We start from the raw sequence: 21,967 nt of genomic DNA on the forward strand, positions 1-21,967 counted from the left end.
CCCGGGCGGCTCCGGTGGCTCCGGGCGGGTCCCGGGGGGCGCGGGCGGGCCCGGGCGTGGCGCGGTGTCGCCCTCTGCTGTCCGAGCGCCGCCGCTGCAGCCGGGCCCGGGGGAACCGGCCCGGATCTGCCCCGGATCCCGGAGGGCTTCGGAATCCAGCCCGAACCCGGCCCCGGAGCTGCGGAATCCAGCCCGGACCCTGAGGAACTGCGGAATCCGGCCAGGACCCTGTCCCGGGGTCTTTAGCGTCCTGGAGATCCGGTCCTGCTGCTCTCACCGCCTCGGGTCACACAGGGCTGAAACCAGCGTTTGGTATCCCAGGATGCCAAGGAGGGATCGCGGTCCCAGGCGGACTCCAACCCGCGGTTCCCGCTGCTCATCGGGGCCTTAAAGAAGGGAGGAACCCGCTCCTGTCCCTCCTGCCCTGGGCTGTGCCCACCTCGTACTCTGCCTCGTATCTGGGCAGAGCTGGAGCCCTCAGGGCAGCCTCAGGACAGGGAGAAGAGAAGAGAAGAGAAGAGAAGAGAAGAGAAGAGAAGAGAAGAGAAGAGAAGAGAAGAGAAGAGAAGAGAAGAGAAGAGAAGAGAAGAGAAGAGAAGAGAAGAGAAGAGAAGAGAAGAGAAGAGAAGAGAAGAGAAGAGAAGAGAAGAGAAGAGAAGAGAAGAGAAGAGAAGAGAAGAGAAGAGAAGAGAAGAGAAGAGAAGAGAAGAGAAGAGAAGAGAAGAGAAGAGAAGAGAAGAGAAGTCTGTGATGGAACAGAGGGACTGAGGTGGGAAAACACAACGCAGTTGCAGCAGGAACACTCCACTTGCCTCTAGGAGCTTGTTGTGGTTGAAGTTTGGAGGCACCCCTGCATTTCAACACCTCAGACCTGGCACCGGCATTTGGGGGACCTGTGAGAGGAACAAACAGCTCCCTCCAGCTCCAGCACAGGGAGGGAAAACTTTGGGCCTCCTCCCAGGCTGGGATGGCCCCCCTGGCACAGGGAATCCTGCCCTGCCTGGAGGAGAGCGCTTGTGGAGGGCAGGAGAGGATCAGACAGCAGAGGCAGGGACCTCTGCTCTTGTTTTGCCATCATTGTACGCTGGACTGCTGCATCTTGGCCTCTAAAAAGAAGACAGACTTCTGACTCACTTTCAAATTAGGTTTTTAATTAAATAAATAATGGCGAGGGGTCTTCAAGGCAGTGTCACTTCACAGTGTAGGGCTGGGGGGCAAGGGAGAAAAGAGTCCAGCATTGGGAGCGGCTCAAAGTGAATGTGCTTTGTAAGAAGGAAAAAAGAAAACCCCAACCAAAAAAAAAAAAAAAAAAAAAAAAAAACAACCAACCAGAACCAAACCCCCTCCCTGTCCCAGCCTTTCTCACCCCTCTCCCTCAAAGTTATGTGGAAAAAGCGCTGCACTCATGTTGAAAGACCCCATGCAAATCTGTAAACAACACTGAAGGACATCGAGAGATTTCTGCCTCAGCCAGCTCCCCTCTCCTTTCACTAGGGCTTGAAATAAACCAAAAGAAAAAATGGTTTCAGGAAAAGTAAGAATGTTCTCAGCCTATGGAGGAGATGCCAAGGCCTGGCCCTCCCTGGGAGGGCTGCCTGAGCTCTCACCCTGCCTCCTCTTCTCCCTCCAGCCACGGAGCCTCTCTCACCCCCAGGGAAGGGGAATCACAACCTGGGCAGTTCCACTGTGGAGCAGGCACTCGTGTTTGCTCTCTGTTCCCAGCAGAGGACAGGGGGAGGCCCCTGCTCAGCACCTCTGGCCACGCCTGGGGCTCAGCACAGAGCTGGGCACCAAAGCAAACCCCTGGCAAAGCACACAGACCACATCTGGGCCTTAGGAGGTGAGACAAGCTCCAATCCTGACATCCCATTGAAGCTGTCTTCCTGCTCCTGCTGCAGGGCTGGGCACAACTTCCCAGAGCCAGGTAAAGGAAGGTGCAGCCTCCTGGGTTTAGGTACCTGCCAAATGCACCGAAATCACAGCCCCAAATTCACCAAAACCCTCAACCCAAGCCCCTTCCCAGCTGCAGAGCACAGCTGGAGGAAACACAGCTCTTGTGGGAGCTTTGCCCAGCAGGTGAGCACAGAGAATTCCCTGCATGGGAAAAGGGGAATGGGAACAACTGAGCCATGGCCAACCCCACACCTGCAACACACCTGGGAACTGAAGCAGCTTTGGACTCCAGCACAGCCAAGGACAGGCTCCTGGGGCTCTGCACAGCACCTGGCACCTTCCATGGCAGAGAAGACACACCTTCCTCTCAGCACAGCCTGTTTTGTGGCACAGGGATGCTGTGGGACTGTGCTAACACCCACATCCCAGACACCCTGGGAGCCGAGCAACCTCCTCCCTCTGCTGACAAACTGCTGGAACAAACTGGGAAGTTACAGATGTTTTCACCTGCATTCTACCCTCTGGCTGATCAGCCCAGACAAGATCAGGTCATCCCCTGCCAGCAGCAGCAGCAGCTCTTGGCCAGCAGCACTCTGAGTCCAGAACCTCCTGTTCCTCCCCACAGAAATTCTCCCTGGCCCAGCACTGCACAGGGAGGTGAGAAGGACTCGAGTGCACACGATGCTGCTGCACACACAGCATCTCCTTCCAAAACCTGACATTTCTGCCCAAGGGCTGGGCCAGGCCATGTCCCACCAGGTGGAAAGTCAGAACACGTGGCTGCTGCCACCCCCTTCCAAAACCTGACATTTCTGCCCAAGGGCTGGGCCAGGCCATGTCCCACTTGCAGCTGGTGGAGAGTCAGAACACGTGGCTGCTGCCAGAGCTCCTGGCATGAGAGCCCAGCTGCTGTCATGGTCCTTAAGGCCCAGCTTGTCCCAATCCTCTCTTTAAAGCCTGAGATAGTGTCCCAGGCAGGACTCAAGGTGACACTGCCAGCCAGGCACCCGTTCCCTGAGCCTGCTGTGGTCCCAGGGGCTGTGCACAGGTGATGGGAGATGTCCTAGATTATTTTCCCCCCTCCAGCATATCCAAAGCACTTGTCAGCAGCATGACCCCCTTACTCACTGCTCACAGCAGTGTTTCCATCCATCAGCAGCTGTGTGTCTGTCCTGTCCATGGCTGCTGGGAGGAGGACAGGGTGAGTGGCTCCTTCTGCAGCACGCTGCCCGTGGAGGAGGGATCAGCCTCCCTTGGCATCACCGTGCCCATCTCTGCAGGAAACTGCCCTGCAGCCCTCCCAGGCTCTCAGACCCCCAGCCTGCACCCTCACCATGATGGTGACACATCTTTCTTCTCAAAGCACCTCAGACTGTCCCTCTGGGGCCAAGGGACACGTCCCCATCCCGAGGCAGGGACTGTCTGAGCAGACTGGCATCACCCAGGGTGACACATGGCCAGCACAGGAGGGGGGTGAGGGACCTCCCCACTCAGGAAAGCCAGCCACCACTTTGCACAACTGTGTCAGGATACACTGGAGCAGAAAGGTGTTTGGTTTCACTGTAGCCTTGGATCAAGGAGGATGGAAAGACGGATTCCGACCGACAGCTCCAAACTGTCCCTACAGGACAGTGGAAGTTCCAGAATTTCACTCAGTCAGGTCAAAGTCCTTGCTGGGTCTGTGACAAATTTGTGACTGGAGACTTTCACTGTGACAGAGGCTCTGAGTGAGCCACAGGTGCTGGGCAAGCCTGATGAGCAGTCAGGAAAGTATTTACATCTCCAATGCCGATGAGACCGAAATCTGTGACCGATAAGGACACTTGAGCAGGGGCCACCACTGCCTCAGGGTCTCTGTCCAAATCCACAGCTCCAGCAATTAAAGGCAACTCCTCATTAATGTCTGCAGGGAGAGTGAAGTCCATGGTTATTGTCTCACCAGAGTTCTGCAACGTTTCCTGCTTCTCTGCCAGTCCTGGTGCCGCGGGTGGCAAAGCGAAGAGCTCGGGCTCGGAGGGGGTGACAGAGCGACGTGGGCAGGGCACAGGGACAGCCCCTGAGGGTGTCTCCTCCGAGGGGTCAAAGGAGCAGTTTGTCTCCGAGGGGGTGCTGCATTCATAGCCCTGCCCTGACTCACTGATGCTGCCCAGGCTGCAGGCTGTGCTCTCCACGCTCAGGGGCTCTGCTCAGGTGGGGACGGAGAGAAGAACAAAAAAAGTCAAATTCAAAGTGAGTCCACAATGCCCAAGATGGTATTTGTTAGGTGGCACAAGTGTTTCTTTGTTACAGCAACCAAGATTCCCCCGTCAGCCCCCACCACCGAGGGAAGGCAAGGTGCCCACAGCAGATGGGAGGCCATCAGTGTTTCTATGGAAATTAAAGGAAACCTCACAGACACACTGCAAGATAAGCCAAACCCTAAATCCTATCCCCTCGTGCCAACAACCCCTGGGAGCTGCCAACACAAAGCTTTCATCTGCAGGAGGACAGTGAGGGAATGAACCCATGTGGGGCTCCCTGGAGATCTTCTCACAGCCAGCTCTGTGTGAAAGCAGCTTGCACCTCACTTCTGGGGCCTTAACCCGGCCTCTGGAGGAGCTGTCTGTGTCAGAGCTTTGGAAGCAGCTCATTCAGGTGATCCTTTTGTTTGGGGAATGATCTAGGCCACCCCTCCTAGCCCAGAACTGTTTTACAGTCACCCCTGGTCAAGTGCAGAGACAAACAAGACTCCTGCTGACACCAAAACCCCATAGCAGACAGACAAAAAGGAATTACCTGTGCTCTCAATTGCAATCTGATCCTGCCCAAAGTGAGCATCCAGGCAGCCAGCTGCAGAGGGAATTGGTGGGGAGCTCCGAGAACGATTTGTGTTTTCCACTTCAACCCCATCCAGGTCATTGTCAGTGAAATCCCTGTGGGGAAACAGAGAGAGCCTTGCCACCAGGTGCTGAGCAGGCAGGAGAAAGGTGACTGGGACTAAAACCCATCAACAAATAAAGCAATGGCACTGTAGAGACATCGCTGGAATGAATGTCCATCCCTCCCTGCTCTCAGAGCCCTGAGGAGGTGATCTCAGGTAACAGCATGGCCAAGACCAGCCCATGATAAACCAAAATGAACTCTCCAGCTTCCTAAAGAGCTTTGCCCCCAATTCTGTGAGCTTCAGCCTGTTCCAAAGGGAAATAAATCCATGAACAAACACCCAGTTTGGGTGGGAACACCCAGTTTCATGCAATGACTGCGGTGGGTCCTCAGTGTGCCAGCAAAGAGCAAGTGATGAGAAATATGCTTTTCCACCCTGGGAAGATTTAAGGTTTCAGGTATTTTCCTGTGTTGCATCAGAATTTAAAAGAAAAAATTCTAAGCCTTCATCTGATATTTTTAATTGATTCAGCTTCAATATTTCATTTTGACCTATTAAGAGATTTCCGTTTCAACTTTTTTGAAAAGGTGTATTTTGAAAAGTACTTTTGGTAATTAGCATACATTTCAAAGGGAAGAATTTGCCTCAAAGGGAAATTAATTCAGGTTCCAAACCACCAGAAATAAATGCATTTTTGGAATTTAAAAAGCTCCCTTCCCAAAACCTCATCAAGCAGAGTTCTTTCAAAGTCAGCTCTGAATCCCTGTCCCCAGCCTTTTGTGGATGTGCTTGGAACAAAACTACTTTTGACACACAGAAAAGGACGAGAAAGTCCAGAGTTCTTTTATCTTCCCTCCCCACACCAAGTGAGTGTTTGTGCTCTGAGAACTCCCCGTGCATCCCTCCATCCTCCCACCCCAGAAACCTTCTGGAGAAGAAAGCGCAGTCTGTTAAGCGGAGGTGCTTTGCAGCAGGAATCTTCACGGGGAGGTTAACATTACTAATTTTAGTGTGAGAATATTCCACGCACGTGGCTCCAGGGTGGAGGACGTACTTCTTCCTTCCTAGACGAGTCTGCTGAGTGAAGTAGTCATAACGTTCTGATTTTTTCCACATGTAATAATACTCCACGCACTCGCCCACCGACCGCGTGCGGACCTGAGGAGAAACACCCCCAGTCAGGACAGCCCACCCTCATCCTTTGCACCTCCTGGAGCAAGGAGCTAAATTCCCATTTAACCAGCACAGAAAGTTAGAAGTGCATTACAGTGATTTACATTGCTATGGACACATTGCTGCAGAACAGAAGCACGTACTGAGGTTTCCGAGGTGGCCAAGAGAAAGGAACTCCCCACAGCACACAGCTGCTGGCACAGACCCCTGTGGGCCACACACACTCGTGCAGGACTTTCCTGTGCTTCCAGCAGCAGCACACTTAGCAGAGAGAGAGCAAACCTGCATCCATTGGCACTGGCCAGCGTCAACATGCCTACAATTAACCAGTGGTAGAACTGGACTCTCTGGTTCTGCCAACTCCCAGCACAGCAGCATGTCCCGGGGCCCAGCTCTCCCTACAACAGCATCTGCCATTCTAGAGGACCCCAGGGGACTTTACGAAACATCCACATGCTCAACTCACTCATTCACAGAAGTACTGCAAGGGCTGAGAGTTTGGAAAGAACTTTTGAGACTCCAGAAAGGGCTAATCAGTAATTAACTGACATCACTCATGCAGGTCAGTGGTGTTTGTGACTTCTCCCACCTGGAAAATAAGGCAGAGCAGGGCAGTGAACAGCCCATCACCTGCTGGCATGAGTCAACACAAAGCCTGGGATTGGAACTCGGCCATCCTGAACTCCCTGTGTCAGCCCAGGCCCAAAACACACCTGTGGTGCCCAAGCACCTTCCTCCTTCCCCTGCTCCTCACCTGGGGGGAGCAGCCTTACCTTGTTGGCTTGGATAAGGTGAAAGTTTTTCCCATGGACCCTAAAGCCATGCTCAAAATTTCTACATTCTTCCTCGCTCCAGGCACAAAGCTCATCTGCAACAGAAAGAAAGAGTTGGGGGAGATGCAAAGAAAGAAAGAGTTGGGGGAGATGCAAAGAAAGAAAGAGTTGGGGGAGATGCAAAGAAAGAAAGAGTTGGGGGAGATGCAAAGAAAGAAAGAGTTGGGGGAGATGCAAAGAAAGAAAGAGTTGGGGGAGATGGAAACAAAGAGTTGGGGGAGATGGAAACAAAGAGTTGGGGGAGATGGAAACAAAGAGTTGGGGGAGATGGAAACAAAGAGTTGGGGGAGATGGAAACAAAGAGTTGGGGGAGATGTGCAGAATCTAAAAAGAGTTTTATTTTGGCCATAATGAACCCAAAAAAGGGGGTCCTTACCTCTGATAACCTTCACGTTGAACCGTAACCTCCTCAGTGCCTCTTCTGCATTGAAGTTGCATTTCACCAGCTCATACAAAGCCTGGGGAACAGAAGGAAATCACTCCCAGCACCTACCTGAGCAACACACCACAAACCAGCCCGCTCATGACTCACATTTGTCTTGTAAAATTTCCATTTCCCAGGAGCCACCTTGCTGCTAACCCCACCTTGACCATCAGCAGAGATTACCCCACTTTTTAAGGCATTGGGTAACAAACCCTGGCACTCAACAGATGCAATCCCACCAGCATCTAACCTGGCTAGCTTGAAGTAAACACAGCTGCTCTGAAATGGTTGATCTGCTGACTTTCCCAGTCCACCCAATGGGAGAGTAACCAATCTCCCCAGAGCACAGCTGGGCACACACCCTTACAGGAATGTGCCCCTTGTTGATGGAGTGACAAAACTGTCCCCTTAAAAAGGAAAAAAGCTCAGAAGTTTTTCTCCTCAATTAGGTGGAAAGACATCTTACAGGACTTGGGGGACTTCACTTCAACTGGACAGAAGCAAAAACGTCCCACCTAACTTAGTAGAAAAAGAAGAGAACAAAGAAACTAATGGCTTTTGTGAGGAGTTTTACCAGCAGCAAGAACCTCTTGCCCTAACTTGGTTTTTCTCTGTAAAGAGCTTTGCTATTTTGGCTTTTATTACAACCTTTTTGTTTCCAACATTACCACCGAAGCCATCCTGCTGATTTTATGCCTTCTAAAGTAGCTGAGCTATCTTGGGTGTGAAATAAATCTCAAAAAGGTTACGAGATTGGGGTAGAGGAGACCCATATTTCACACCCTCACTTAGGATCACTGGAGTTTGACCTTATTCTGCCCTCTGTAGGGAACATGACACTGTTGGGCCAGCACCTGCTGGGTCTGTGTGGGCTGCAGGAAGCCCTGGGCTCACCTGCTCGTTGTCTTTGACCACCTCTCCCTCAGGCAGGCTGCTGCCAGCCAGCTCGTCCCACTGGCGCTTCACAGCTCGGTACAGGAACTCTTCCACCTCCCTCTCAGGGAGGATGTTTGGGTCCCAAAGCAGCTGATCTTCATTCTCATAGGCTAACAGAAAAAGCACTGAAATAAGATAATCAAACAGAGAATTCTGCTGCTTTTTGAGAAGTGGTCTGCACGGGCATGCATGGGGAAGACAGAGGAGGGAGGAAATCTTTGCTTGGTTGCTCCAGTTTGGCACCAGAGATGACAAACATCTCTCAAGGCACTGCCTGTTCCCTCCTGATTTTGGAGGCAGATAAGCTCTTTATATCTCTTTTAGGGCCTTTGGCACAGGCTCAGCCTGCTTCCATTGTTTCAGAAAGGTTGGCTGACAGAAGTTTTTGTTATCATATTCTCAAAGATTGCTGTTTTGATTAATTAATCCTGGCAAATAAAAACTGTTTTAGCTTTCTTGTCCAGAAGCTCAACAAGCTGGCACTCATACTGCACTCATTATTGGACACAATCTGCAAATCAAGGCACCTCTGTCTGCTCTGCAGACATCCCAAAATCAGAAACAGATCATCTCCAGGGAGCACTGGAGGTGCTCACTACTTAAGGAAGATGTCAGAATAAATCAGAGCATCCCCAGATGAGTGTTCCTTCTCTTTGGCAACAGCTGAGACCCCCTCCTGCAAACCTGTCACACCAACCCAGATCTCAGTGAGGTTCACTAATTCTGTCCCTGTGCTCCCATCCCTATTAACTCAGCCAGTAAATCTGAATGTGAGCACTGAAAGCTGCCCAGCCTGGAGATCCAGAGCAGGACTGGAGATCCAGAGCCCATGAGAACCCCCTGCCAGCAGCCCTAGCCCAGCCCAGGCACAAAGAAGAGGCTGCCTTACCTTTCTGCCTGTGCCTGTTCAAACGGAGGATGGGAACAGTGGCCTGGTACTGAGGTCCAACCATGATCTCCTGAAATCCCACAAGAGAGAGGTGAGAAAATTGAAATGGGAAATGCTCCATGCAGGCTGTACTTCATGATTTAGGGGCTACACCACTACAAGGCTGATTTATTTACTGGTAGCCCCCTCTGTCACTGTTGTTTCTGGTGAACCCTGACTATTTTATAGGGTAACTAAGAAGATTTATTATCAACCAGATAATACTGTGGGGACTTTCAGCATTTACATAGTTTTAATGGAAAGGATCTATGGCAAGCAGATAAGGGTGGAAATAAAGCAATGCAGAGGTTCTCCTGCAACCTTCACAGCCAAGATGAATTTGGAAACCTGCTCCTCTCTTTAGAAAGGTGGTTCCCCCTCAGTAAATCCTGCTGGGAATACTGCACGGCATTTCACCTTTATAGTGTTGCAGATTTAATTTACCAAGGCACAACAGACTTCCCTTATCAGAAGATAATTTCAAGATTGTATTAAAAACCCCTCTTGTTACCCACATCTGCCATTGCCTCCCACAAAATGCAAGCCAACTGGGGAAATAACACAGTGATTTGGTGTAATGCATTTTTCCAATTCAAGAGTCCCCCTTCCCAATGCACTCAGGTCATTTACCTTCTTACACTCATTGGATGGGATGGAATCCACCTCTGAGTCCTCAGCCATGGAGGAAGCACATGGTGATGAACATGGCTCTTTGTCTTCATCAGCAAGGAAGTTGTTTGCTTTGTGGGAAAGGAAAAGATCTGCAGTTAGGATTTTTTTATTCTATTCCTTTACATTCCCTCTCCTTCCCTTCATTTTCTGTCCTAAAGTCCATTTCAGCATGGTCTACAATGACGACTTACCTATATTTTAATTTTCTCACTTTAGGTATAAGAATTTGGACATTTGCCACATGGATGGCCAACCTGGGGAAGCTCAGACTCCTTATTATTGCAAGACAGCAGAAGAAATAACATCACTTCATGCAGAGTCCCTGCCACGTGCTTTGGCTTCCCACATATTCCAACATTTAGGAACTGCCACAACACATCACTCCATTACTACTACTGAATTTATTCACTTGTAGAGGTGTCAGATGAGGTACTGATCTTTCAGACTGCAATTACAGCAGGCAGCAAAACAATTCCCACTCTCTCTCTGAGTATTCTGAGCAAATTCTCCCCTCATCCCACTGCTCATCAACGCTCTGTCCTGTCCTACCCAAAGCCCAGTAACGCCTCTGCCATGCAGACAGTCCCTAGGAGGAAAAGTGGAAAATCTGATGTCAGGAGACTGACAAAATTAAGAGAAGCATTCTCACCCTCCCCTGCACATCATATGTAAAAGTGAACAGCAGCTACTTAGGAACTAGTGACACATACAGCCAGGCTGGTTTGGGAATAGGTCCGAAGCATCGTGGGACGTGACGGATGGAGTCAGATCATCAGCTGAGGATTGTGTCTCCTCCTCTTCTTCCCCTGAAAGCAAATCCTTCGCTATTTGTTCCTTTTGACAACAACAAGAAAGTGAAAAATATTTTTAAATTCAAAAAAAAAAATATATATAAGAGAGGGAGTGAGGACTAGAGTAAAAGCATTTTTTGGCCAGCATTGGTCACATCCACAGAGCTCTTCACCCTCCCACAGCTTGTCCAAAGACAGATTCTCTCTCACACTCCCACCACACCCAGACTATTTTCCCTAGAAGCACTTTAACAAGTGTCATCAGTGGCTTCCTATGGAAGGCAGACAGTATGAGCAAGCATCCCCTTCTGTAGAGCTGCACTCACAGCAAACAACTCAAAAATCCTGAAGGAGGAAGAAAGAAAAAAAACCCCAACCCTCTCCAAAAAACCCCACTTTCTATAGACTTCAGCTAGAACAAGAGGATACAAACTTTCCCTGGCTCTTGACACACCCCCATCAATGTACAAATACTTGTAACCAAAGCTCCATACAGTTTCTACATTTTGAAACAGATATCCTTTGTCCCTTCTTCTCTAAACACTTCACACTCTTATTTCTGCACCTGGTGTTCCCCAGAACATGGCAGGCCCCTTCCAAGCCCTCTGAAATGGGGGGAAACCTCAACCCCATGTGCAGCCACCAGGCAGAGAGCTGCTCTCACCTTATCCAGAGTCATGTCAGGGAGGTTGGGAGTGATGTCATTGCTCTCACTGTCCTGCTCCGAGATGGGATCTGATGCCTCATAGCCATACAGTGCAAGCAGCTCCTCAAATGGCATTTCACTGCTCTGAGCAAGAGGAGGACAAAGCTGCATCAGGAAGAGAACAACCACAAGGGCAGCACAGCAGCTGGGACACACACAGGGCAGCTCAGCTCCTCTGGGGGCTCTGAGCAGTCTCAGGTGACACTGCTGGGACCCACTGTAACCTGTGCCTCTCAAAGGTATGGAAAAGCCAGGAGCTTTCACTGTAACAGATATATTTTTATGAAAAATCCTTTCCTTAGGATTTTTTTTCCTCCTGAGAAGCTGAAAGGCCTCAGGAACAAAATGTAAACAATGATTATCTGCTGTTAATGCAACAGGTGGATCTGTGATTGGTCTCATGTGGTTGTTTGTAATTAATGGCCAATCAGCACAGCTGGCTCAGACTCTGTCCAAGCCACAAACCTTTGTTATCATTCCCTTCTATTCTTAGTTTAGCCAGCCTTCTGATGAGAACCTTTTCTTCCATTCTTTTAGTACAGTTTTAATGTAATGTATATCATAAAATAATAAATCAAGCCTTCTGAAACACGGAGTCAGATCCTCATCTCTTCCTTCAACATAAGACCCCTGTGAACATGGTCACATTTCACTTCAAAGCATTTTTAAAAATATCTTTATCTTTTATTCTAGATTTCAAACAAGTGCCAGACAGCACAAGGGTATTTAAGCAGAGGAAGGGGAGCAGCAAACCCCCTGTACCTGGCCTGAAGAGACACTCCCTGTCACCAAGAACAGTTTGTGTTCCACTCAGGTCTCCCTGGGACCACCCACAGCTTCACACAGCAAACAACCAAATCCTCCAGGTAATTTCCCTTCCCCTCCCCTGCTGCCTTTACCTGAGAGGCACTGAAACTCTTCTCCAGCTCTTCTAAAGATTTCTGCTTCTCCTGAGCATCATCTTCCTCCCTCTCTTCCCTCACACCATAGTTCTGGGAAAGGATCTCTGCCAGGTTCAGTCGATGATCAGCTGAGCCCATTGACACAACTGCAGGGATCAGAAGGAGTTGGACACTTGGAACACATCTTGAGATGCAACAACAAAGCCAGGGATGATCCCTTCTTGTGTGTGTGCAGGCATGATAAGCCAGAGGAAGAGATTAGGCAGAACAGAGATCACAACTGGCAGCACTCACTTCATCAGCACAAAGGTTCTGTGCACATTTGAGTCCCACAACTGACTGGAAGCTGAATTTGAAGCTTTTCTGAGTATTTGTGTGTCAGTCCTCACTGGATTCTCACAATATGTGTGCACACATTGCAGCCTCTCCTTCACCTGGGGGCATTTTTAGGGTAATCACCCCTTAATTTAAAATGGCCAAATGGACACCTGTAGGAGCTTTGGCATCACCCCTTACTCAAGAATGGCCAAATATTCCTTTTTATCCCCTACTTTTATGGATTTCCCTCTCTCCCTTCTCCCTCCTTGCAGCCCCATGAGATGCTTTTCTGGGATTGCTGCCAGGGCCATTGCACCTTGGCCAGGGTCTTACCTGCCATGACATTTGAGGATAAATCCTGTGAAATCTGGGAAGGGGTCTTGGGATACATCAATAACAGGGAGGAAAAATGGGGGGAAAAGGTAATCACCCCTTAGTTAAGAAGAAGAGTGGCCAAATGGACACCTGTAGGAGCTTTGGCATCGCCCCTTACTCAAGAATGGCCAAATATTCCTTTTTTTCTCCTACTTTCATGGATTCCCCTTTCTCCCTTCTCCCTCCTTGCAGCCCCATGAGATGCTTTTCTGCCATACCTGCCATGACCACACCTGAGGATAAATCCTGTGAAATCTGGGAAGGGGTCTTGGGATACATGAATAAAAGTGAGGAAAAATTAGGGGGAAAGGGTAATCACCCCTTACTCAAGGTAATCTCCCCTTACTCAAGGTAATCACCCCTTACTCAAAAAGAAGAATGGCCAAATGGACACCTGTAGGATCTTTGGCATCTTTAACACTTCCCTCCTCTGTCAAACGGCGTGGGAATCAACCAACAGGCTGAGGAGATGTTGCAAGGAGAAGGGAAATTATCACAGAAACTTTGTTTCCTCAGGAAAGCAGAGCAGGAGGCAGAGGGAGGTGGGGCTGGAGGTACCTGCAGCGCTCTGAAGGGAGGGCTCTCCAGGACACAGACCACGGGCTGGGTATGGAACCACCCTGGGGCTCTGCCGGCCAACAGAGGCCTTCAGGAAAAGAGAAAAACATGGTTGAGACAGCTCTCCTTAAAACACACCACCTTTCCACACGCCTCACCCCACCAGCAAATTCAATTTAAGTTCAAAACAAAAGTTACCAGAAGGCCCAGAGGGCAGTGGCAGAAACTGCTGCTCAAAAGAGCTCAGCAGGTACTGAACAGTTTTTCCTGGCCTCCTCTCTCCACCTTCTCTCAATCCATGTGTTTCCATTCCATCTATTTTACCTCCAGCACTCTGTTCATTTCTTATCCCCCCCACCAGTTTGAGATCTCAGACCTTTGTGGTTTGTATCTTCAATTAAATAAAGGACCTGAAGCCTTAGCTGTTATTTTAAACACACACACTGTGCCTGAGCATTTTTAGGGACTGATCCTTCAGGGAGCCACAACATCTTGGCTTCTCCCTGATGTTTCACTGCACCCAGGAGCAAAGAAACAGCAGAGCAGGCAGAGAAGTCTGGAAGGATCAGGAATACTCTGTTCACTTCTTATCCCCCCACCAGTTTGAGATCTCAGACCTTTGTGGTTTACAACTTCACTTAAAAGGAGGATCTAGACCCTCAGCTGTTATTCTAAACACACACACTGTGTCTGACAGCATTTTTAGAGACTGACCCTTCAGGGAGCAGCCAGCCACATCTCCCTGATGCTTCACTGCACCCAGGAGCAAAGAAACAGCAGAGAAGGAGCCTGGAAGGACCAGGAGCACTCTGCTCACTTCTTACCCCCACACCAGTTTGAGATCTCAGATCTTCACTTAAAAGGAGGATCTAGACCCTCAGCTGTTATTCTAAACACACACATTGTGCCTGAGCACAGCATTTTTAGGGACTGATCCTTCAGAGAGCAGCCAGCACAACACCCTGGCTTCTCCCTGATGCCTCACTGCAGCCAGGAGCAAAGAAACAGCAGAGAAGGAGCCTGGAAGGACCAGAAACACTCTGCTCACTTCTTACCCCCACACCAGTTTGAGATCTCACAGCTTTGTGGTTTACAACTTCACTTAAACTAAGGACCTGGACCCTCAGCTGTCATTTTAAACACACACACTTGTGTCTGAGCACAGCATTTTTAGGGACTGACCCTTCAGGCAACCACAACACCCTGGCTTCTCCCTGATGCTTCACTGCACCCAGGAGCAAAGAGACAGCAGAGAAGGAGCCTGGTGGGACCAGAAGTGGCACAGGTGAGGTGGGAGAGGCACAACCCCAGCACAGGCACCTGCAGGGTGGCATCTGGTGCCAGGTCACAAGTTCAGGCAGCAGCAGGGGCTGAGGAAAACAACCCAGACAGAACATCTGCTGTGCCTGGAAATGCTGCTGATCAAGTTCAGCCTAGCGGGGAGCAAACAGGTGAACAAGCAAAGCTTTGGGGTGAGTGACAGCACCTGAGTGCAGAAGAAAATCCCAGAGTCAGTCCCCCAGTCCCCAGTGACATCTCTGTGGGATACTCAGCCATCAACAAGCTCAGCTGTGCACCACCACTCCTCACTTCTTCAGCTGGAACTGGGGCATTCACAGCCTTCCACAGGAGCCTCTCACAATTTAAAATTAAACTTCACATTAAAATCTATCCTCTAACAACAAAGCAAAGTGTTCACCACAAAAAGCCAGCACAGACTGGGAGTTCTCAGTGAGTCCCTTCAGACAACAACACACAGACTGGAAATTCCATAATAACCAAGAAGATGCCTCCAGTCCACCACCCCCCAAGTTAATCTCCCCAAACAGAGCCCTGCAGCCATGCCCACAAAAAGAGAAGGGAGAAGTTATGGGATGATGAAAGGAGAAGGGGACAGGCTCCATTTTGAGGATGGTCATACCAGGAAATGTCTCTGTAAGTCAGGAAAGTGTCAATGTGCCTTTGTTGGGCTTTGCTGGAATGTGACCAAGCACAAAACCCTCTTGGATAAATCCTTCCAAGCAAACAAACACGGTTCCTTGGAAGGGGTGTGGTGTGCCCTGACTCCCTCCAGGTCCTGGAGAACCTGCAGAACTCAGATTTGTTCAGGCAATGATCAATGGCACCTCCTTGCCTGGGGGTCAATAAAGATTCTGAAAACAAAGATTGGAGCTGTTGGTATGGATGGGCTGGCTTGAAAAGGTCTCAGAAATACCTCAGGAACAATGAGATCTCCTGTTAATAACCAGGTGCTGAAAGGAGGAGGTTTGGCCACTACAGCAGAGTGACAATTCCATAAATAATCAAGAATTAATGCTCCAAAGCAGTAACAGAGCACCAGAGCAATGGAATCACCATGGAATAACCAGCACTGCTCTGCTGGGCTGAGGGAACAAGAAACAAGTGACAGACAAAGAAAACAGCCCATTCCATGCCTACATTTGAACACAACAATCCCTCAGATTACTCACAAATCCATTAGATCACAGAAACAAGAGCCAAAGGAATGGAAGAGAAAGGCAGGCCTGCCTTAAAAATGCAACTGATGACAGAATATTTTGATTGCCCATTCCATGCCCAAACCTGAACACACATGGAACAGAAAAATCCCTCAGATTACTCAAAATCCAGAAGAAACAAGAACCAGAGGAACAGAAGAGAAAGGAAGGCTTGGGTTAAAAATGCAGCTGATGTCAGAATATTTCTGATTTCCCTGATTAGCAATGCCATGGGATGTGGAGTTACTTGGGCTGAAGGTGAGGTAGGTGCAGCCTGACACTTCAAATCAAACATCAGACCAAGCAAATGGCCCTTTCCATGCCTAAATTTGAACACACATGGAACAGAAAAATCCCTCAGATTACTCAAAATCCAGAAGAAACAAGAACCAAAGGAATAGAAGAGAAAGGCAGGCTTGGGTTAAAAATGCAGCTGATATTTCTGATTTCCCTGATTAGCAATGCCATGGGATGTGGAGTTACTTGGGCTGAAGGTGAGGTAGGTGCAGCCTGACACTTCAAATCAAACATCAGAGCAAGCAAATGGCCCTTTCCATGCCTAAATCTGAACACACATGGAACAGAAAAATCCCTCAGATTACTCAAAATCCAGAAGAAGCAAGAACCAAAGGGATAGAAGAGAAAGGCAGGCCTGGCTTAAAAATGCAACTGATGACAGAATATTTTGATTGCCCATTCCATGCCCAAACCTGAACACACATGGAACAGAAAAATCCCTCAGATTACTCAAAATCCAGAAGAAACAAGAACCAGAGGAATAGAAGAGAAAGGAAGGCTTGGCTTAAAAATGCAGCTGAGGTCAGAATATTTCTGATTGCCCTGATTAGCAATGCCATGGGATGTGGAGTTACTCTTGGTCTGAAGGTGAGGCAGGTGCAGCCTGACACTTCAAATCAAACATCAGACCAAGCAAATGGCCCTTTCCATGCCTAAATCTGAACACACATGGAACAGAAAAATCCCTCAGATTACTCAAAATCCAGAAGAAGCAAGAACCAAAGGAATAGAAGAGAAAGGCAGGCTTGGGTTAAAAATGCAGCTGATATTTCTGATTGCCCTGATTAGCAATGCCATGGGAAGTGGAGTTACTCTTGGTCTGAAGGTGAGGCAGGTGCAGCCCAACACTTCTGCCTCCTGTGTGATGTTTGGGTTTGAAATGTTTGAAATGCAAGAGCCTGGCATGCACCAGAAACACAGAGAACAGTTCTAGACCACAGTGTCACTGCTCTTGCTGCTGCTGAGAGATTCCATGGGTTATTCTCCAGTTATTCTCCCACTGCACTGTGATCATGGAAATTTGCTCCTGTGCCCATGGGACATTGAATCTTGGTGGGGGAAAAAAGGAGATTAAATTCCTTTAATTTCACTTTCCCATCCCCAGCACTGCTTTCCTCCTGCCAGCTTCTGCTGCTTGGGCACAGGAGTAACTTTCCTCTCAGAGGTTACACTGAGGTTGTAACTACTCACTCTCCTGTTTGCATTTCTGGGTGACTCCTGCCCTCCTTCCTGAGGTGTGGACTCAAGGCTTTGAGCACATGGAATGAAGCTCAGCCATCATTCAGGACACACAGAGGCAGAGCCTGAGCTTTAGCCCTGACAAAGCTGTTTCCCAGTGTGAGGCCAATGGTGCCTACCTTGAGAAAACCTTCCAGACTGAAATCACTCTTGCAAAAAAGTGAGGAAAAACCAAAATTCCCCTTTCCAGTGCCACCCTTCAATAACTAACATAGTTTCCTGAGCCAGTCTAAATCTGAATATTTCAGATTCAGTGAGAAACCTTCCTGCTTTGTACACACTCCTTGGCCATGGGGCCATTTCCACAAACCCCAGATGTAGCCAGGGATGGAAACAGATTTGTCCTGCAAGTTCTGTCTCTGAAAAACCAAAGAATGAACAGATGACACCACACACAACCCACCTTGTGCACTGCCAAGAAGATCAGGGCCCCACCACACCTGTACCAAACCTCACCCAAGAGACAATGACAGCTCCTGGATGTCCCCTGAGCTCTGTGAGCTGGGCAGGGTGCTGAGGCACCACTTGGAGCCAAAAACGTGCCCAAACAACACTTTGGCACAAGTGAATAATGCAACAAGCTTGGTGTTCCACCAAAGGCCAAAGCATGGTGGTTGGGCAAACAGACCATCCTCATGTAGAACACTGAAATATCCTGGAAGAGAAGCCCTCCTGCAGAATGCTGAAATATCCTGGAAGAGAAGCCCTGCCCTGGGACAAGATGTAGTCAGAGTACCTCAAAGTCTTCCCCTTGGAAGCCTTGTTCCATGTTGTGGCCACCACGAGGGTCATGCCACAGAAATGAAGCGTGCATGTGTCACAACAACCATCACAACAGGTCAAGGATGTTTGAGGGACATGGCACAGCTCGATGGGCATCACCAGCTCAAAGAGCAATAGAGCAAAACCATTTCAGCACAAGACACCAAGGCAAACACAACACGGCAACGGTGGAGGCAATGGGGAGTCCCCACCTGGTCCCTCTTTGCCTTCTGGCCCCTGGGCAAGGTGGTGAGAACCATCCCGGCCACCCAAACCAACATTTCCTCACACCATCCCCACCCTCTGCCATTCCCAGCATCCCGACCTCGCTGCTCAGGCCGCCTCTCACCTCAGAGCCCCCTCCATCAGCTCCGCACCCCCGAGCCCGGCTCCAGCCACCCCAAACCGGGTCCTGCCGGGCCGCAGCCCCGGTGCTCCCGCTCCGCTCTGCCCCCGGGGCCTTTCCCGCAGCCCCCGGCCCCTCACGCCCCTCTCCGCCGCCCTCAGGCCGCGGGGTCCCCGCGCCGGCGCCGCCCGTTCCCGCCCAGGAGCCTCTCCCCGTGCCCGGCCCCGCCGCCCCCGCCCCTCGGCCCGCTGCCGCCCAGGGCCTCAGCGTCCCCCGGCCCAAGGGCCCCCGCCCCGGTAGCCCACACCGGCCCATCACCGCGCTGGCTGCCGCAGGACGGCGGCCCCGGGCGGGCGCGGCTCGACGCTCCCGGTGTTCCCGCCCGCCCGGCCGGGAACGGCCCCGGGCCCGACGCGACCCCGGCGGCGGCTCCGCGCTCACCTCCGCCATGGCCGAGCGCGAGCGGCAGGGGGCGCGGGCCCCGGATGCGGCGGCGGCCGCTGATTGGCTGGGACCGCGGGGGGCGGGGCCAGGGCAGGGGCGGTCTGAGGGGCTCCGGTTCGGGGCCCGCAGTCGGCGCCGGGACGGGCTCGGTGCAGGTTCGCTTGGGCTCTGGTTTTGTCTCTCCTTGTTTTTTCTTGTCTGTCCCTGCGGAGCGGCACGGAGGGAAGGGAGTGGAGGCTGCACGCTGCCGGTGCCCCCAGCAGTGCTCCCTGAGTACCGGCCGGCCCGGTCGCTGCCGGGACCGCCGCTGTGAAGCCCCGCGGGGCCGGTCCCGCTCCCCTGGGCCGGCTCCCACAGGCGGTTCGAGGGCCCAGGGACACAGCGGGGACCGCATAGGTCAAAGGAAAACCGAGCTCGCAACCCCCGGCCTTCCGGTATAACGAAGTTTGTACCTCTAGGAAACACTCTGAGGGATCCTCACCGATCACTCCTGTGAAAAACGCCAGTCACTTGTTTTTAAAAATTTAAAAGTTTAATAGTAATAAAATGGTCATAAAAATAGTAATACAATTAGAGTAATAATAATTTGGACGGTTTGGATTAGAACAATATGAGACGATAGAGACAAAGAGTTATGGACTGTTTGCCCAGGTACCTTTTTCTGGGCAAAATAAGCCTGAAAAAGGACACAGTTAAGAGAGGATTAACCCTTAAAAACAACAGCCTGTTGTATATTCATACACTTCATACACGATGCATAAATTCCATTCAAACACAGGATTCTGTCTGGTCATCGTCAACGTCTTCCTCTGAATCTTAACAGCCTTCGACGTGGGAAGAAGTTCGTTTCTCCTGATAATGGGGCAATAAATTCTCTTTCTCTGAAAGATTCAGGTGTCCTGTGGCTGCTATCTCACTGCGAGTCCTTTCTTTAAAAAAAGTATGCTACACAGCATAGTTTCTATTTTAACATTATGTTAGAACCTAAAACTACATTTACCACACTACTTAAGAAAATTAATACAGCACAACTTTCTAACACAACACATATAATATTAATTTTAATATTTGTGAAAAATTAATAGTATAAATATGCATTTTTCACACAGCAAAGGGAAGGAACACATCTCCAGGAATTCCTGAAGTGAATGGAGCTCCCCTCCATCCCCACAGCCCCTCAGGGACTCCTGGCTGAGCCCTGTGGTGCTGTTTGAGGGTCTCCAGGACGAGGAAAGAGATGAGAATCTTGACTCCATGTTTCAGAAGGCTGATTTATTATTCTATGATACATTAAAAGAAAATTATATACTACAACTATACTAAAGAAAGAGAGAAAGGAGAAAGGAATGATAATAAAATCTTGTGACTGACCAGAGTCCCAACACAGCTGGACCTGTGATTGGACATCAAGTAGAAACAACCACATGAGACCAATCACAGATGCACCTGTTGCATTCCACAGCAGCAGACAATTATTGTTTATATTTTGTTCCTGAGGCCTCTCAGCTTTTCAGGAGGTAAAAAACCCGGCAAAAGGATTTTTCATAAAATATTTAAAAACCATATTTTATGAAAAATCCTCGGGGTGTGCGTGCAGTGACTTGGTTTACAGGGACATTTGTCACCTTTTGATGGGTCCCGTGGGGCATCACCCAGCTCGTGCCAATGCCTGTGCCCAGATCTGCCTCTGGCTGTGCCCACAGCAGCCTCAGGCTCTGGAGCAGCCTCTCCAGCCCGGATTTTTTCTCTCCAGGCTGGATTTTTCTCTCCACCCTGGCAGCTGGCTCCATGCTGGGTTTTTGCTCACGCTCCTGAGCTCGGGAAGCAAAGTGTTATCAAGTGCTTCTCAAGTGGTGGTGGCCCTCGAGCTGAGAACCAAAGCACTTCAGCAGCCCTTTGTTGCCTTGCTTGGAGCTGTCTGGCTCTTCTCAAAGGACTGACAGTTTGCAGATGCTGTTTGTTCAATAAAAAAGAGTAACCTCGTCTCCAGCTTCACAAAAACTGCTGATTTCTCCTTGCTCTCAGAATCTGGGTGTTCTGTCGCCACAAAAACAGAGAGGTCGAGGGTTTGAAAAACAGACAGGTTGAGGCTTGAGGTTTGGCTCAAGGCTTGGGGTTTTGGGTTAAGATTTGGGGAGATCCCCACTCGTTGTAATCCCTGTTTCTGCTTCTCCATTTAGTGCTTGCACTGACAGCTCCAGGCTGAGTCTCCCCGAGCAGCTGCAATTCCCTGAGGGAGCAGTGAAGCACCTGGCAGGAGACACCTCCATTGCCCAGGACATCGATTTTTGTCCTCAGAATGACCAGGTAACACATCCTGCAGCCCCCCAGGCTCTGAAAGCAGCACATCACCCACCCCTGGCGCTGAAGGCATCATCCTAAATCAGAGATTTTTAGCGCCTGACATTCGGTATTCTGAGATTTTCAAAAAGCCTGAAGGGCAGTGGAATTCCAGGTGGTTCAGGCTCTGCAGGTGTTTGGCAGTGATTTGTCAGGACACTCCCACAGCAGCTCTCGGACAATTGCTGCTCTGTGGACAGAGACAACAAATCCCACATGGGTGAAGTGGCTTTGGCTGAATCTGGGGTTGATTTAGCCCTAAATCTAAATCCTGCCCTCCTTTCTCCTCCACCTGTGTCCTGCCTGGTAAGCAATTCTCCTTCTTGGAAAAGCTTTGCGGCCCTGAGACAAAGGGCAAATTCTTTTTTTTTTTTTTTTTTTTTTTTTTTTTTGATGCAGCTCAGCCACAACAGATTCTAGATTTTAAAAGTTTACATGGGTTAAAAAGCAGTGTTGCTCGGAGGTGTCAGTACTGCTAAAGGACTGATTCTGCCTGGGAAATGGGAGTGAAAAATGTGTATTTTACGATTTGCTTTTCACAAATATTAAAATGAATATGATATGTGTTGTGTTAGAAAGTGATGCTGTATTAATTCTTTTAAGTAGTGTGGTAAGTCTACTTTTAGGTTATAATAAAATGTTAAAATAGAAACTGTGCTGTGTAGGATA

General features: G+C 49.7%; 1 protein-coding gene across 7 annotated transcripts; it reads right to left on the reverse strand.

Moving 5' to 3' along the window:
• Positions 1-1,130: 1,130 nt before the first annotated feature.
• On the reverse strand, positions 1,131-18,993 carry MIER2 (MIER family member 2). 7 transcript variants are annotated; one of them, XM_063160973.1, is made up of 13 exons: positions 18,956-18,993; positions 13,373-13,460; positions 12,119-12,267; positions 11,178-11,303; positions 10,433-10,556; positions 9,681-9,790; positions 9,012-9,081; positions 8,081-8,232; positions 7,139-7,220; positions 6,703-6,797; positions 5,787-5,914; positions 4,669-4,805; positions 1,131-4,075 (listed from the first exon to the last, which is right to left on the reverse strand). In XM_063160973.1, exons 1-13 carry the CDS (start codon positions 18,962-18,964, stop codon positions 3,600-3,602), a joined length of 1,746 nt encoding a protein of 581 aa, XP_063017043.1. In that variant the 5' UTR covers positions 18,965-18,993; the 3' UTR covers positions 1,131-3,599. The 7 variants fall into 7 exon arrangements, with proteins under 7 accessions (XP_063017043.1, XP_063017040.1, XP_063017045.1 ...); XM_063160970.1 differs by having other exon boundaries at positions 5,682-5,914; XM_063160975.1 differs by having other exon boundaries at positions 5,811-5,914; positions 8,081-8,247.
• Positions 18,994-21,967: the final 2,974 nt, after the last annotated feature.

The sequence above is a fragment of the Melospiza melodia genome, chromosome 7, assembly GCF_035770615.1.
Source record: "Melospiza melodia melodia isolate bMelMel2 chromosome 7, bMelMel2.pri, whole genome shotgun sequence".
NCBI classification, from domain to species: Eukaryota; Metazoa; Chordata; class Aves; order Passeriformes; family Passerellidae; genus Melospiza; species Melospiza melodia.